This window comes from Nicotiana tabacum, chromosome 10 (assembly GCF_000715075.1).
Source record: "Nicotiana tabacum cultivar K326 chromosome 10, ASM71507v2, whole genome shotgun sequence".
In the NCBI taxonomy this organism is placed as follows: Eukaryota; Viridiplantae; Streptophyta; class Magnoliopsida; order Solanales; family Solanaceae; genus Nicotiana; species Nicotiana tabacum.
Genome location: NC_134089.1, coordinates 132,020,736 through 132,035,817, shown reverse-complemented (window position 1 = coordinate 132,035,817; position 15,082 = coordinate 132,020,736). Strand labels below are relative to the sequence as shown.

The 15,082-nt window shown below is 34.2% G+C and overlaps 2 protein-coding genes across 2 annotated transcripts; one reads left to right on the top strand and one right to left on the bottom strand.

Annotated features, from left to right (window-relative positions):
* Positions 1-652: 652 nt before the first annotated feature.
* Positions 653-2,517, top strand: LOC107812985 (heat stress transcription factor A-4c). The gene is made up of 2 exons (XM_016638181.2): positions 653-1,108; positions 1,333-2,517. The coding sequence occupies exons 1-2, from the start codon at positions 875-877 to the stop codon at positions 2,413-2,415; spliced, it is 1,317 nt and encodes a 438-aa protein (XP_016493667.1). The 5' UTR covers positions 653-874; the 3' UTR covers positions 2,416-2,517.
* An 8,600-nt stretch (positions 2,518-11,117) lies between these two features.
* On the bottom strand, positions 11,118-14,450 carry LOC142165387 (uncharacterized). Its single transcript, XM_075223953.1, has 6 exons — positions 13,832-14,450; positions 13,357-13,602; positions 12,795-12,955; positions 11,948-12,236; positions 11,517-11,860; positions 11,118-11,426 (listed from the first exon to the last, which is right to left on the bottom strand). Exons 1-6 carry the CDS (start codon positions 14,448-14,450, stop codon positions 11,118-11,120), a joined length of 1,968 nt encoding a protein of 655 aa, XP_075080054.1.
* Between the last annotated feature and the right edge of the window lie 632 nt (positions 14,451-15,082).

Sequence of the window (15,082 nt, the reverse complement as noted above, 5' to 3'; positions counted from 1 at the left end):
GAGTGTCAGAAGTGCGGTAGTAGTAGTACACTCTTTAATATTGTAAAAAGGAAAATACAGAGCACCCGGTCAAAGTAGTAGCAGCCTCTCCTAATTAATTACTAAACAAAATAAAAAGTCATAAATCATGATACCTCTGACTACAGAATTCTACTCTCGTGCTCTCTCTCTATATATATCTTCAAAGTTGGAACGCTGAAAGCGAAGCAAAATAGTCAAAAGACAAATGAACAAAAAGGACCGTTGAATATTCCATGCAAAAAATAATACTTGTTAATTTAGATGACATATTTCGCTTATTAAAAATTAATTTGATTAAACTTTGAAGTTAAAATTATATTAGTTCAATACAATATTTTAAATTTAAATATTAAAAAATTACGGAAAGTGCTACAAATTATAATTTTTCCATATTAATATGATAAAAATATATATTTTAAAATATTAATCGAAATTCATACAAATATATTATTATCTAAATTAAAAAGGAGGGAGCACTCTTTCCCTAACCCCAAGATGGCCCAATTTCTCTCCACCACTTGTTCCAATCCAATTTCAAAGTCAAGTCTTCCCTCTCCCAGTCAATCTGAATTTATGAGAAAAACACTATTTTCTTTTCACCTTAGTCCTTCCCCCTTTTATATACACTTCTCCTTTTAGTTTCTTCTAAACCACCTATCTTTATGATCTCATTTCTTATAATTTTCTTGCCCTTTCCCATTCAAACCTGGATTTCTTTCTTTTAATCTTCTTAGTCACATATACTAATTGAGTCTTGGTTGTGTCCTTCTCTTTCTCTTTGACGTGAAAATAAGAAACCCAAAAAAGTTCGTTAAATTAAGGATCTTCTTAATATTGGTTGGTATATGTTCATATGGTTGGTATAGTGATGGATAATTGCAACAGCGGTTCAAGTTCTGCTCCAGCACCTTTCTTATCAAAGACATATGAATTAGTAGATGATCCGTACACAAATCCAGTCGTTTCTTGGAATCACAATGGCCGTAGCTTTGTTGTTTGGAATCCACCTGAGTTTGCCAGAGATTTGCTTCCAAAATACTTTAAACACAATAACTTCTCCAGCTTTATCAGACAACTTAATACTTATGTAAGTGGACCATCCTTTTGAGTTCATTTTTAAGTTCTTTTCAGTTTTAAATAAAAGGGCAGCCCAATGCACTAACCTCCTGCTTTGCGGGTATGGGGACGAGCTGGACCACCTTTCAGTCTTATCCTTGCAACAACTTTACCAATTCCACCAACACTCCCATTCTTTTTTCAGTTTTAAATACTTTTTGTTTAACAAAGTTTTATTTGATTATCATTCTATAGGGATTCAGAAAGGTTGATCCTGAACAATGGGAATTTGCAAATGAGGAGTTTTTAAGGGGACAGAGACATTTATTGAAGAACATTTATAGACGAAAGCCGATTCACAGCCACTCTGCAACAGGATCACAATCTGTGGCGCCATTGACTGATTCAGAAAGACAAGAATATGAAGAAGAAATTGAGAGGCTAAAAAGGGAAAATAGCTTACTTCAGTCATCAGCTGAAAAGCATGAGAAATTTAATCAAGAATATGAGTTTGGTGTTAAGTCTATGGAACAACGTTTGCAGACTATTGTTCAGAGGCAGGGAAAATTAATATCCCTTTTGGCTCAATTATTGCAAAGGCCTGAATTTTCGTCCGATTTTATTCAGTACACAAACAATAACAGCAAGAAAAGACGGTTGTTAGTTTCCAATTACTTGATTGAGGAAGAGAATGCAACTAACTCTATAGTTGGTCCTAAGTTGGACATTGAGATAGTTAAAAAGTTGGAATCTTCGATCAATTTTTGGGAACGTTTTCTATATGGAATTCGGAAGACTCCAACCGAAGATCAAATGTATGATTTCGAGCATACACAACCTTTACCTTCACCAATTGTTATACGCGAAATGGATACTTCATCAGATGATTCTGGTAAAAGAAACTCTCCTATCGATCACTCATCATCGCCTTCAAGGGATATACAATCTTCGCCCGAGTTAGGAGGACCTTTGAGTCCAGTCATATCATCAATTTATATCAATCTCGAATGCCATCTTAAGCCATCAGATCAGACTAATGCAAATACCAAGATCACCAGTACTATGAGTATTGATGCGACGAAAAATCAGGCTGAGGGTAACACTGACATGTCTAAATCAGTGTCAAACTCGGGTAATGATGTATTTTGGCAACAATTCTTAACTGAGACTCCTGGTTTATCTGAGCCGCAGGAAGTTGAGATGGTAAGTAAAGACATCAATGGCTTAACGTGTGATAGCATGCTAGCAGAAAACCAGAGATATTGGTGGAGTCGCGGATTTAATGTAGAAAACCTTGCTGAACGTATGGGGCTTCTCAGTCCAGCTACGGAAAGCTGAGCTGGTTCACTCTTTCTTTGTATATGTCTGAATGATTGCGTATACGTGTTCGTGACACGCAGCGGAAGACAATAATAATTTTTCGTGTTTAAAATTTATTTACATGTCAAAGATCGGATCTGAGACGTACTTGGTGAAGAGTGACTCGTTTTAGAATTTTCTTCGATAGTGCGAAGACTCTATGCGTATCCACACCGAGACCAATCCTTACTATCAACTCTTTGATCAATGAAACCCGCGAATAAATTGAACGAAGAATATTGTGTTGAAATTTTTCTCAAAAATCTCAACTCAAAGATAAAAGAACAAGAAACACTTTTCTTGTAATTGTATTTTCTCTCTTGGCTTTGTATTGCACTCTCACTTTTACAAAATATTTTTCTTCTCAAGAAATTAATAACACGGCAAATTTTTTCCATCATCCTTTATATAGCCACCACCTATAAACCCTCTTTCCTATTTGGTTGATCTAATGATTTACTTAGAGTAAAAATTTATTCCAAAATAAACCTGTTTTGGAAATTTTCGATGGAAAATTGAATTCCCATTCGAAACTGCCAAGCCTTTCCATAAATACCAATTCTAATTGAGTACTATAAAGCTTTTCTAATGGAAAACTTATATTCCATTCCTAATGGGATTTACGTATATGCCGTAGTCCTTTGTGGACTTTATACGTGAATCCAAATTTCAGTTGGATTTCACTCAATAAGTTTTCAACAACCTGTTGTTGTTTAATTAATATTTTATATAATATATTTAATATAAAATAATATATATTTTAATCAAGAGATATAATTTTTTATTTCAAATAAAAAACTTTAATTTGTTCACAATATTAATCATATCCTTTGTGTTAGCAAAGAATATAACAATATTTCATTTGGACTAATAACTAAATTTATTTGACTAATTAAATTCTTTAATTTAATTATCAAACAATAAAATAATTAATCCTTTAGCAAAGATCAGAACACTCGTTAGTGTGCGACCCCATAGGTTCAATACTAAACCGGTAGTAAATTGACCACATCAATATACTAATCAAGGGTAGCGTCTAGCAACATTCATTAACGACCGGATAGCATGAAGTATACAATTTACTCTCAAGAACCAGTAGAAGAATAATGTAGTAATTACTTCTGTCCTTATAGCTCTAGGTCACCCTAGGATATGGTTCAACTGTCAAATCCAAATGGATGACCAACTATGTGTTCATGTCAAATATAATCGACCATTGAATGACCTAAGAAACTCATTTCTTCTTTCATTCAATTGCCCTGACCAAGGTCTTAGTTTGGTCGTTTATAATTCATGATAACATGGAGCTTAAACTCATTACCAAGAGTTGACAGATTCCATCTTGATCAAATCACTAATTCTACAAGTATTCAATCATACCCAATATCCTTTCAACTATCGCCATAGGGCCATAGGTGTTTAGTATTAAAGCACAACAAATAACTTGTCAATTACTATGACGATCTCAGGTCAAAGGAAATCTTACATCACATTCTTCAAGAGAATATTCTATTGACAGATTATGGTAATTCTAACTATTAGAATTATCCAATGAGTCGGTTCAATGATCATATCTCTATTTGCATTATCTATCTATGTGATTTAGTTAATGAGATTAACTAATCTTTATCCCATAAAGACGATCACATAAATATTGATAATGTCCAAATTAATAATCCTACGATCAAGAAAAAATTTAGATTAAATTATAAAAAACTTTACTCTCATTATCATGATCTCCATCACGATGACAAGTCTCAAAATTTAATCAAGGGCCTTATCAAGTTAATCAAACAATTAAAAATAATTATGATAAAAGAATATCAAATGCCATATATTTTTTATATCAAATAACGTTCATAAAAATATGTTCAAATCATCAAATATGATATTGGATCTAGTGCATATCTACTATATCCCTAACAATGTCTATTGCTGAAATTTTTCCAGTTTGAAGGGGAGCATTGGAGTAACGGTAAAGTTGTCTCTGTGTGACCGATAAGTCACGGGTTCGAGCAGCAGAAATAGGCCCTAATACTTACATTAGGTTAGGCTATCTACATCACACCCTTAAGTGTGATCCTTCCTCGGACCTTGTATTAACGCGGGATACCTTGCTGGTTTCTTTGTGTAATAAATAACAGATAGAGTTCCTAGTCCTTATATCACTCAGTAAACTGAAGGTAGATGTTAGCAATATTTTTGTGGAATTTTTAGTCTAGACTATGCTTGTAATTATCCTAGTCCTAGTGAGTAATCTATTTGTGCTATGAAGGATTAGAGCTTTTGTACATTCAATGAGTAAACTCTTCATTTGCAGCTTCCCTATTCATCTTCATTTAACACCTACTTCTTTTCACTTATGAACCAGGCCAGTTCTCTGTTGAGGGAATTTAATTTATGTTCTTAACTTTGTTGTATCAGGCAGGGGCGGATCGTCGAAAAATTACACGGTATATATAAGGGAAAATTTATTTTTTATCTCTATATATTATGTTTTGAATCTCTTTTACATAGCCCAAAAGCATAGCTTAGTGGTCAAGGAGATTCAAAACATTTATTTGGTTATTATTGGTTCAATTCCCACTAGCTATAATCTCTTTTATAATTTTTAAACTTTTTTTTTTTTTGAACCCTTAATAAAAATCATGCCTCCACCATTGATAATGATATCAGGTTGCTAATGCCATTTATTATCAACTGTTACCTGTAATTCTTTTATATGATCTAATAGTGTAAAAAATATTTTGTACTGTTATTGAGTATAAGTTAAACTCGTGTTGAGACTAGAGGTGTTAATCGGGTCGGGTTGACCCGCTAACAACCCGGGTCAGCCCGGTCCAACCCGTTACTGTGCATATTTTTCCGGGTTGGGACGGGTTGGACGGAGGGCAGGCTAGTAACGTTAAATTTTCGCCAAACGGGTACCCGAACCCGTCACAACCCGTTAATCCCTTAACGGGTTCTTAACGGGCCTCAGCCCGCGACAGCCCGCTAAACCGCCTAATTTTTTTTTAAATTAAATCTGACCGTTGCCAACGGTCAAATTTCAAAAATGACCGTTGGCCAACGGCCAAATCTGTCAAAAGCAGCCAAAATTTGGTATTTTATTTATATTTTAGCCCCCCCCCCCCCCCCCCCCTTTATAATTTGTAAATTGCAATTGAATCCTTTTAAAAAACTATAAATACTCCCCTTCTTTTTTATTATTCCTCACAATTATCTCTCAATTCTCTCTAATTATCTCTCAATTCTCTCTTGATAATATTCTCAATTGCTCATTATTTCAAGCTTTCAAGTTTCAACTTACAAGTTTCATACTTTCATTACAAAAGTATTATTATCATAAATTTCTAGTTCAATTATTCAAATGAAGTGTGACATTAATTATCAAGTTATCAAATATCAATTGAAGATTTGAAGTTTGAGTTTCTACTTTCTCGTTTCTATATCAAATTTAGTGCGGCATTCGGAATCCCGGTTCACTCGTTCCATCCCTTTCTCTTTATTATTTAGAATTATTATTTGAATTTTTTGTTTTAAATTAGATAATGGATTTACTTAGAGCGGCCAAAAAAGCTTGCACTAGTAAAGGTGGTAGTAAGAAAAATTCCAAAAGAGTAAGAGGTGGTTCTTCTAGTAGTGCAACACATGTTTCTGAAAGTTCACCCGAAAACGTAAATGTAGATTATGAGCTACTTCAAGAAAATTTTGGTATTGATGATGATTTAGATGATATTTTAGATGATATTCAATCACCCGATAATCTTGAAACACCACCACATACACCCGGTAATGCTAGTCAAAATATTAGAGGTGGAAGTGTAAGTAAGCCTCCTTTGCCTATTAAGAAGAATCGAAGATTAAGAAGTAAGTGTTGGAATTTTTTTGATAGACTTGAAAATGAGAAAGATTATGTAAAATGTAAAATATGTAATGAAGTTTATAAACACGAGCCCGGTAAGAATGGGGGAACGGGTCAACTTCGTAGGCACATGGAAGAAATTCATCCTATTGATTGGGGAGTAGGCGATGAAGCTGGACAACCAAAACTTAACCCGGTCACTGGGGGGTTAATGGGTAAATACGATATTAAAAAAGATCGAGAAGAATTAGCTAAAATGATTGTTTTAGGTTGTTTACCTTTTAGTTTTGCTTCTTCACCATATCTTGTTACTTATATTCAAAGAATTTATAACCTTATGTTTAAAGGTATTCCTAGAAGTACTTGTAGATCTGATATCTTTAGACTTTATGGACAATATCAGACATATATACGTTATTTGTTCGCTAGTCTTTCTTGTAAAGTTTCTCTTACTTCTAATATTGGTCGTGCTGTAAATGGAAATGATTATTTAACTGTTACATGCCATTGGATAGATGATAATTTTTGTATGCAAAAACGTATTATTGCTTTTAAATATGATGAAGATCAAAGTCATACCGGTGCATTTATAAGTGCTACTATCCATGAAGTTGCTTTATTTTATAATCTTTCTGAAAAAGTTTTGTGTATGTCATTTGATAATGCTTCTAACAACACTTCTGCTATTACATTACTAAAATTGCATCTACGCCCACCACTTCCTGAAATATTTCATATTAGATGTGCATGTCATATTTATAACTTGATTGTAAAGAGTGGCCTTGACTTATTTCACAATGACATCACTTTAGTTAGAAGAGCTGTTGGTGTAATTCAAGGAAATAATAGAAGTGCTAGATTAAATGCATTTAAGGAAAAATGTGTACACTATGGACTAAAACCAAGACTCATGCCTGAAGAAATAGTTACTAGGTGGAATTATACTTATTTGTTCCTAAGATGTTGTTATAAATATAGAATGCTTCTAACTGAAGTTGCTAAGTCTCATTGTACCGATCCTAACCGTCTGTTAACATCTAAAAATTGGGATGTCATTCATGATGTTGTACAATTTTTACAAAAATTTTATGTGGCTACACTTGAGTTTTCTGGAGCTTATTATCCTACTATTGTAAATGGTTTAGTTCACATTGCTGAAATTTCTCTTTTACTACATAAGTTGAAGGCGAAAGAGGGATATACTAATGTTGTTGAAACCATGCTAGATAAGTTTAAAAAATATTTCTTCCCAATTCCCCCTATTTACCTAATTGGTGCTATTTTAAACCCTACTATCAAAATGATAAAGTGTCGCCAATTAATCAATATTTTATATACTTATATGGATATTGGACCAACTTAAACTCCTGATACTGAGACTTGTATTTCTGATCTGCACAAACATTTACAAATTTTGTATAATTATTATGCTAACATTATTGATGCTTCTTCGGTTGTAGATGCAAATATTCCTTCAAGTAATACTTCAACATCTGGAACAAATTTGGAAGATGATGATAATGTTCAAGATTATTTGATTTGGTCTACACTAGGAGAGCATCAACAAACCAGTAGCCGGAATATTGATAAACTCCAATTCTACTTGCAAAAGTCACCGGATCCCCCCACAAAGGATTTTTTACCTCTGAGTTGGTGGAGGAGCAACGCAAATCAGTTTCCTGTTCTTTCGGCCATGGCTCGAGACGTTCTAACTGTGCCTCTTTCAACAGTCGCATCAGAGAGCGCATTTAGCCAAGCAAGACAGCAACTAGGAGATACCCGTCATTCATTGGACAGCAACTCTTTGGAAGTTCTAGTGTGCTTCAAAGGTTGGATTAGATCATAACGGTGAAATCAAGGGCGCGACGAGGTAGATGAAGAGGAAGACCAAGAAATTGGAAATATAATGGTTTATGGTACTGATTATAATACCGGAAACCAAGCACCTCATATTGACATGGAAGAGCTTACAAAGATGATGCAAAACATTTGATTTACTATTACTTCTTTTTTTTAACAATTGTTGTAAACTTTTAATTTGCAAGTTCAAATATTTAAAAAATCAAAAAAGAACTTGCAAATTAATTAGTAGTACTATATATTATTCAATAAAAATATCAAAGTTACTTAAATATTGTGAATTTTTTATATTGCATAATGTCTTATACTCTTATTCAATATTTTTTATATAGACTTATGCATTTATGTTAATATGTTTTATGTTTTAGACTTTTAGTTTGTTCTTTTAATTCTAACCCTTAAAAGTTCAATTCTAATCTTTAATTTTAACCCTTAAAAGTTTGAAAACACTTAAGTACTTAACTATCAATAATATTGAAAAAGAAAAATATAAGATAGTTAAAAAAAATGAAAGCCCGACCCGCCCAAACCCGCTAGGCCCGAACCCGTACGGGCCCTATAGAACCCGAAAAATCCTAGCCCGCCACCAGCCCATTAACTTCAGCCCGCTAACAACCCGGCCGTAACCCTAACGAGCTGACCATTTTTGTGTCCAGTCCGTCTCAGCCCGCCCGATAAACACCTATAGTTGAGACAAAGATTACTGTTTTGATAAAGAATAATTGGAGAACCCTTCAAATAGAGTAGTCATAGAAATATATGGCAAAAGCAAGTACGAAAAGTACAATTCAGCTTGCAGTACCAGTGTAACAAGTTTGACTTTAAACGACACTGCAACTCCACATCCTCCTTGATTTGATCAGTGTTTACAGCTATGTATCCTGAATAGAGGTGGATTAATGATTTGAACTTTATGTTAATTTAGAGAATCTTACGGAAATATATAAAATAAGCCCAAACTTACCAACTGTAAGAAAAATGAGTAGATAATATTGACTAAGAACAAGGAAACAATAACTTATCAAAAATATTGTATCGTTGCAAGTTACTGCCTTGAAAGCGATTTCGGCCTGATTGGATACAAATCGTTAAGACCGGTCGCTCCCCAAGGTTCCACAGCACCTCCAATCACGTGCACTCGTTCAGAAATCGTTTGAAGAAGAGAGATGAAGGTGTGTTCTCTATGTCAGATTATTCATAAAGAAGATTGACCTTTGTAGGCAAAGCTGTTTGAACAGTTACAGATGAAGAAATTAATCTGTAGGTGTTACAGATATTAAAATACAGCCGTTACCCAATTAACTACAGCTGTTACACGAATTAAATCATGGTTGTTACAATAATTAAATTATGGCTGTTACAAAATTGGACATTACAAAATCCAAGTCAAAGAGAAAGAATTTGGACATATTCTAGTAAGCATGTAATTGGACACTTTTCTGGTAAGCTCAAAAATTAAAGAAATAATTTTAGCAAAACCAGATTTGGATTAGTTCTCACGTATATCTCGCGTGCGCCGGAGGTGGGGGTGGGGAGGAGGCAAATCGACCCGTTTTGCCTTCAAGACCAACTTCTCATGTGCGCGAGACACTTCCTTTTACTAGCTCTTTACAAGTCCAACGAAGAGTAATTCATTATAAAGTGAAGAAAAAAAATTTCACAACCAATGAGGGACACTTTGTTTTCCACAAAAGACAAAGAAGTAAAGAAGGAAAATGGACTACAAAGAAATTTTTGACTTTGCATTATAAAGTATAAAATACTACCAACAATCCCACTAATGCAAAGACAAAAATAGAATAAGAAAAATTCTGGGCAAAAGAAGGAACATGTACTTAAGTGTCAATATTTTTCGATTTGAATTGACACGTAGTGCAATGAGGCAACAACTAACACCCACAAAGTGAAGCACTCTTGAACTGAATGTACATTAGTTGAGAGTTGAGACCCCCATAACACATATTATATCCTTAATTCTATGCAAACTCCGCGATACTAACGAAGTGCTTTTATGGTCATGCACATACCTTGGGTCTCATGAGTGCTCTAGAAAGACATCCCCCAAGTCTTTCATAAAAGGCGACCGCATATTTATACTCACGTAGGTGATTCCATCAAGTCTCTCTACACATAGACCACCTTAAGGCTATGGAATCATTAAGAGCAAAATAAGCTCAACCTTATAAAGCACTACTACACGCCACAAGAATAGGAAATATGGTTGCATATTGAGGTCTCATATGGCTTCGTTTGGCCACAAATGGGTATCCACCATACTTCCTCAATCCATGGGCTTTAGCTCTATCCTCCTCGACGTTTCAATGATAACTCTCATTGTCAAACCCTTGGTTAAAGGATCCACCAATTTTTTTTCGGATCTTACATATTCCAAGAAAATAACATCATGTTTCAACAATTATTTTACCGTACCTTGTCTAATGCGGATATGTCTTCTTTTTCCATTGTACATACTATTTTTGGCAATTCTAATTGCCGCCTGTGAGTCACAATGTAGAGAAATTGGTGAAGCTTGTATTTCCCATAAAGACACGTCTATTAATAAGTTTCTCAACCACTCGGCTTCTTGCCCTACCAGCTCAAGAGCAATGAATTTAGACTCCATAGTAGATCGTGCTATACAAGTCTGTTTTGAAGACTTCCATGAAATAGCACGTGCACCCAAAGTAAATACATAGCCACTAGTGGAGCTAATTTCATCATTGTCAGTAATCCAGTTTGCATCACAAAATCCTTCTAAAACAGTAAGAAATTTATTAAAATGCAAACACCAAACCATAGTACCTCTCAAATACCTTAGCAAACGATGAAGAGCATTCCAGTGTTCACTACTAGGGTTGTGAGTATATCTACTCAATCTACTAACAACATAAGCAATATTAGGTCGTGTATAATTCATGAGAAACATTACACTACTAATTATCTTAGCATATTCAGTTTAAGAAACACTAGATTCCGTATTCTTTCTCAAGCATATGCTAGGATCATAAGGAGTTCTCACAGGAGCTACATCAAAACAATTAAACCTTTTCAACATTTTCTCAATACAATGAGATCGAGATAACGAAAAAACATTAGAAGTTCTTTTGATTTTAATCCCTAAAATCACATCTGCTTCTCCAAGATTTTTCATTTCAAATTTAGAAGACAAAAAATTCTTAGTCGCATTAACAACATTCACATTAGGGCCAAAGATTAACATGTCATCCACATACAGACATATAATAACATAATCTGATCCTATCATCTTGGAATAAATACAAGTATCAGATGCATTAACAACAAAAGTGTTACCCACTAATGTGCTATTAAATTTTTCATATCATTGCGTATGTGCCTGCTTTAGACCATACAGTGACTTTCTCAATTTGCATACATTATTCTCCTGTCCTTGGATCACAAATACCTCATCTTGAGACATATAGATCTCTTCCTCTAAATCACTATTTAAGAAAGCCGTTTTAACATCCATTTGATGTATCACAAAATTATTAATAGAAGCTAAAGCAACAAGAGCTCTAATAGTCATTATCTTAGTCACATGAGAATAAGTGTCAAAGTAATCAATGCCTTTCTTTTGGTTAAAATCCCCAATAACGAGTCTACCCTTATATTTCTCAATTGTACCATCAGGTCTCAATTTCTTCTTAAATATCCACTTGCTACTTATGGGTTTACAACCTTTAGGCAAATCAGACAAATCCTAAGTGTGATTAGAAACTATAGAGTCTAATTCACTTTTAATGACCTCTTTCCAAAAACTAGCACCTATTGACCTCATTGCTTCATTATAAGTCTTAGGGTCTTCTTCTATTAAATAGATAGACGCTAATTCATCATTCAAAACATCAAGATAAATATTTTCAGTCAAGAAAATAGTGATAAAGTCAGGGCCAAAGCTAGCTTCAATTCTATGCCTCTTACTCCTTCTAAGTTCATTTTCATGCTCATTAGCAGTAACACTAGAAGAAGGCACAATATGAGAATTAACAGACATAGATGTAGAAGCATTATTAGGCACATTATTTTTCAATGGAAAAATATGCTCAAAAAAATTCTACATCTTTAGATACACAAATAAAACTTCCATTCAAAGACATAAATCTATACGCAACACTATTTTGAGCATAACCAATGAAAATAGCATCAAAAGTCTTGGGTCCAACAGTTACTTGTTTAAAATCACGTAGACCAACCTTAGCCAAACACCCCTCACTTTCAGAATTTTCAAGTTAGGGGCAAACCCTTTCCATAACTCATACGGGGTTTTATCTAACTTCTTATGAGGACCTTTATTAAGAACATAACATGCAGATAAAACAGCTCCCCCCATATATTATCATATAAACCCGAACTCAAAAGCATAGAATTCATCATTTCCTTAAGGGTTATATTTTTTTGTTCGGCTATACCATTTTGTTGGGGAGTATATGGAGCACTAACCTCATGTATAATACCATTTTTCTCACAAAAAGGCTTCCAGAATATTAGTACTATATTCACCACTTTTGTTAGACCTAAGTCTCTTGATTTTTTTGTCTAATTGATTTTCTGTTTCTGCCTTGTATTTCAAAAACATGCTTTCTGCCTCATTTTTTGGCTTAAGAAGATATACCTTAGTGTATCTAGAAAAGTCATCTGCAAAGGTGATGTAGTATTTCTTTCCACCCTTACTAACAGTGTTCTTGAAATCTGTTAAGTCTGAATGCACTAGTTCAAGTAATTCTGTTTTTCTGCTAGTTACATTCTTAAAAGGCTTTTTGGTATGTTTTGATTCTACACAAATAGGACACTTAGAAAAATTATCAACATTAACTGCATGAATTAATTCCATTTTTCTAAGTTTTTTTAATAGAAGCAATATTAACATGACCTAATCTACCATGCCACAAATCAATAGACTCGGCAATATAAGCAGAATTGAAAGTACTAACATTAATATTAGTAATCTCTTGAGCGATGTTCAGTACAAATAAACCCCCACTAAGGTAACCCTTCCCAACAAAGTCTCCCCCCACGAGAAATAACAACTTTATTAGATTCAAAAATAAATTTAAGACCTGCTTTGTTAAAAAGCGCACCAGAAACTAAGTTTCTACGAAGGGAGGGTACATACAAAATATTGTTCAAGGCTAAGGTTTTTTAAGAAGTTAACTTAAGGAGAATTTTTCCTTTACCCATAACTCTAGCTGTAGTGGAGTTACCCATGTAGACACACTCGCTATCAGCAGATTCCTCAAAATCGTGAAATAGCTCCTTGTTAGCGTAAATGTGCCTTGAAGCGTCTGTGTCCAGTACCCAGTCAGTCTTGTTAGCTACCATGTTCGCATCAACGACCTCAAAAGCAATGAAATCATCACACTCAGTAAGGTTAGCTTGGACTGGAGCTTTTCCTCCATACTTTGTCCTTGTCTCTGGTTGCACTGAAAGGACTTATGACCAATTTTGCCACAGACATAGTAAGGTCATTTCGACTTTTGAATATGGCCCTCCGACTTGTTGATGTAATGCCTCTTCACTTGTCCTTTCTCCTGGCCTTTCTTCTGTTTTCCTTTAAACATGTGTTTTACAAAAGTAATAGAATATTCCACAAGGTTAGCTTTAGAAGAACTAAGAGAAAGATATTTTATCTTATCTCCTCATCTTTGAGACAGTTTGCTTCCTCAGTCCTCATGTGTCTGATCAATTCTTGAAGAGTTATGTTTTTCTTTTTGTGTTTCAGTTGATTCCTGTAATCACTCCAGGAAGGTGGAAACTTTTCAAACAGAACATTAGCCTGAAGAATATCACACATCTTCGTGCCTTCGTTCAAAACATCAGCAGTCAAGTTCTCATACTCGTGAAACTGCTCCATGATTGGCTTATCGTCGACCATCTGAAACTTGATCCACTTTCTAACGACATACTTCTTTTTTCCGGCATTATCTACACCATATTTCTTCTCCAAACTGTCCCATATGACTTTAGCAGATTTATAATTTATAAACAAATAAAAGAGAGGGTTACTCATATGGTTAAGTAGATGCCCTCGAACAGTTTTATTATCGTTTTCAAATTTCTTCTTAGCATCATCATCATCATCAACAACAATAGTATTAGCATTAGAACTATCAGCAACAACATTAGCAGGTGGTTTATTAAACAAAACGTAATCAACTTCTAATTGTTCAAAGAAAATTAAAAGTTTTTGGGACCAACGCTTATAATTATTTCCATCTAAAGGCTCAAGCTTTGACAGATCAGGAAATATTTTGTTCAAAGTGGTAGCCATTAGTCAATATTATATGTAGAATCTCTTTTAAATTGTAAGAAAAATGAGTAGATAATATTGACTAAGAACAAGAAGGAAACAAGAACAACTTATCAAAAATATTGTATCGTGGCAAGTCATTGACTTGAAAGCGTTAAGACCGGTCTCTTCCCAAGATTCCACAACATCTCCAAACACGTGCACTCGTGGCTGACAGTTTAGAATTTGCACAAAATAATTGCCCAGAAATCGTTTGAAGAAGAGAGATGAAGGTGTGTTCTCTATGTCAGATTCTTCACAAAGAAGACTGCCTTTTGTAGGCAAAGCTGTTTGAACAGTTACAGATGAAGAAATTAATCTGTAGTTGTTACAAATATTAAAATGTAGCCGTTACCTAATTAACTACAATTGTTACATAATTAAATCATGGCTGTTACAAGAATTAATTATAACTGTTACAAAATAATAAATTGGACGTTACAAAATCCAATTCAAAGAGAAAGAATTTGGACATATTCTGGTAAGCATGTATTTGGACACTTTTCTGGTAAGCTCAAAAATCGAATAAATAATTTTAGCAAAACCAGATTTGGACTAGGCCACTCCCTTTTACTAGCTCTTACAAGCCCAACAAAGAGTAATTCATTATAAAG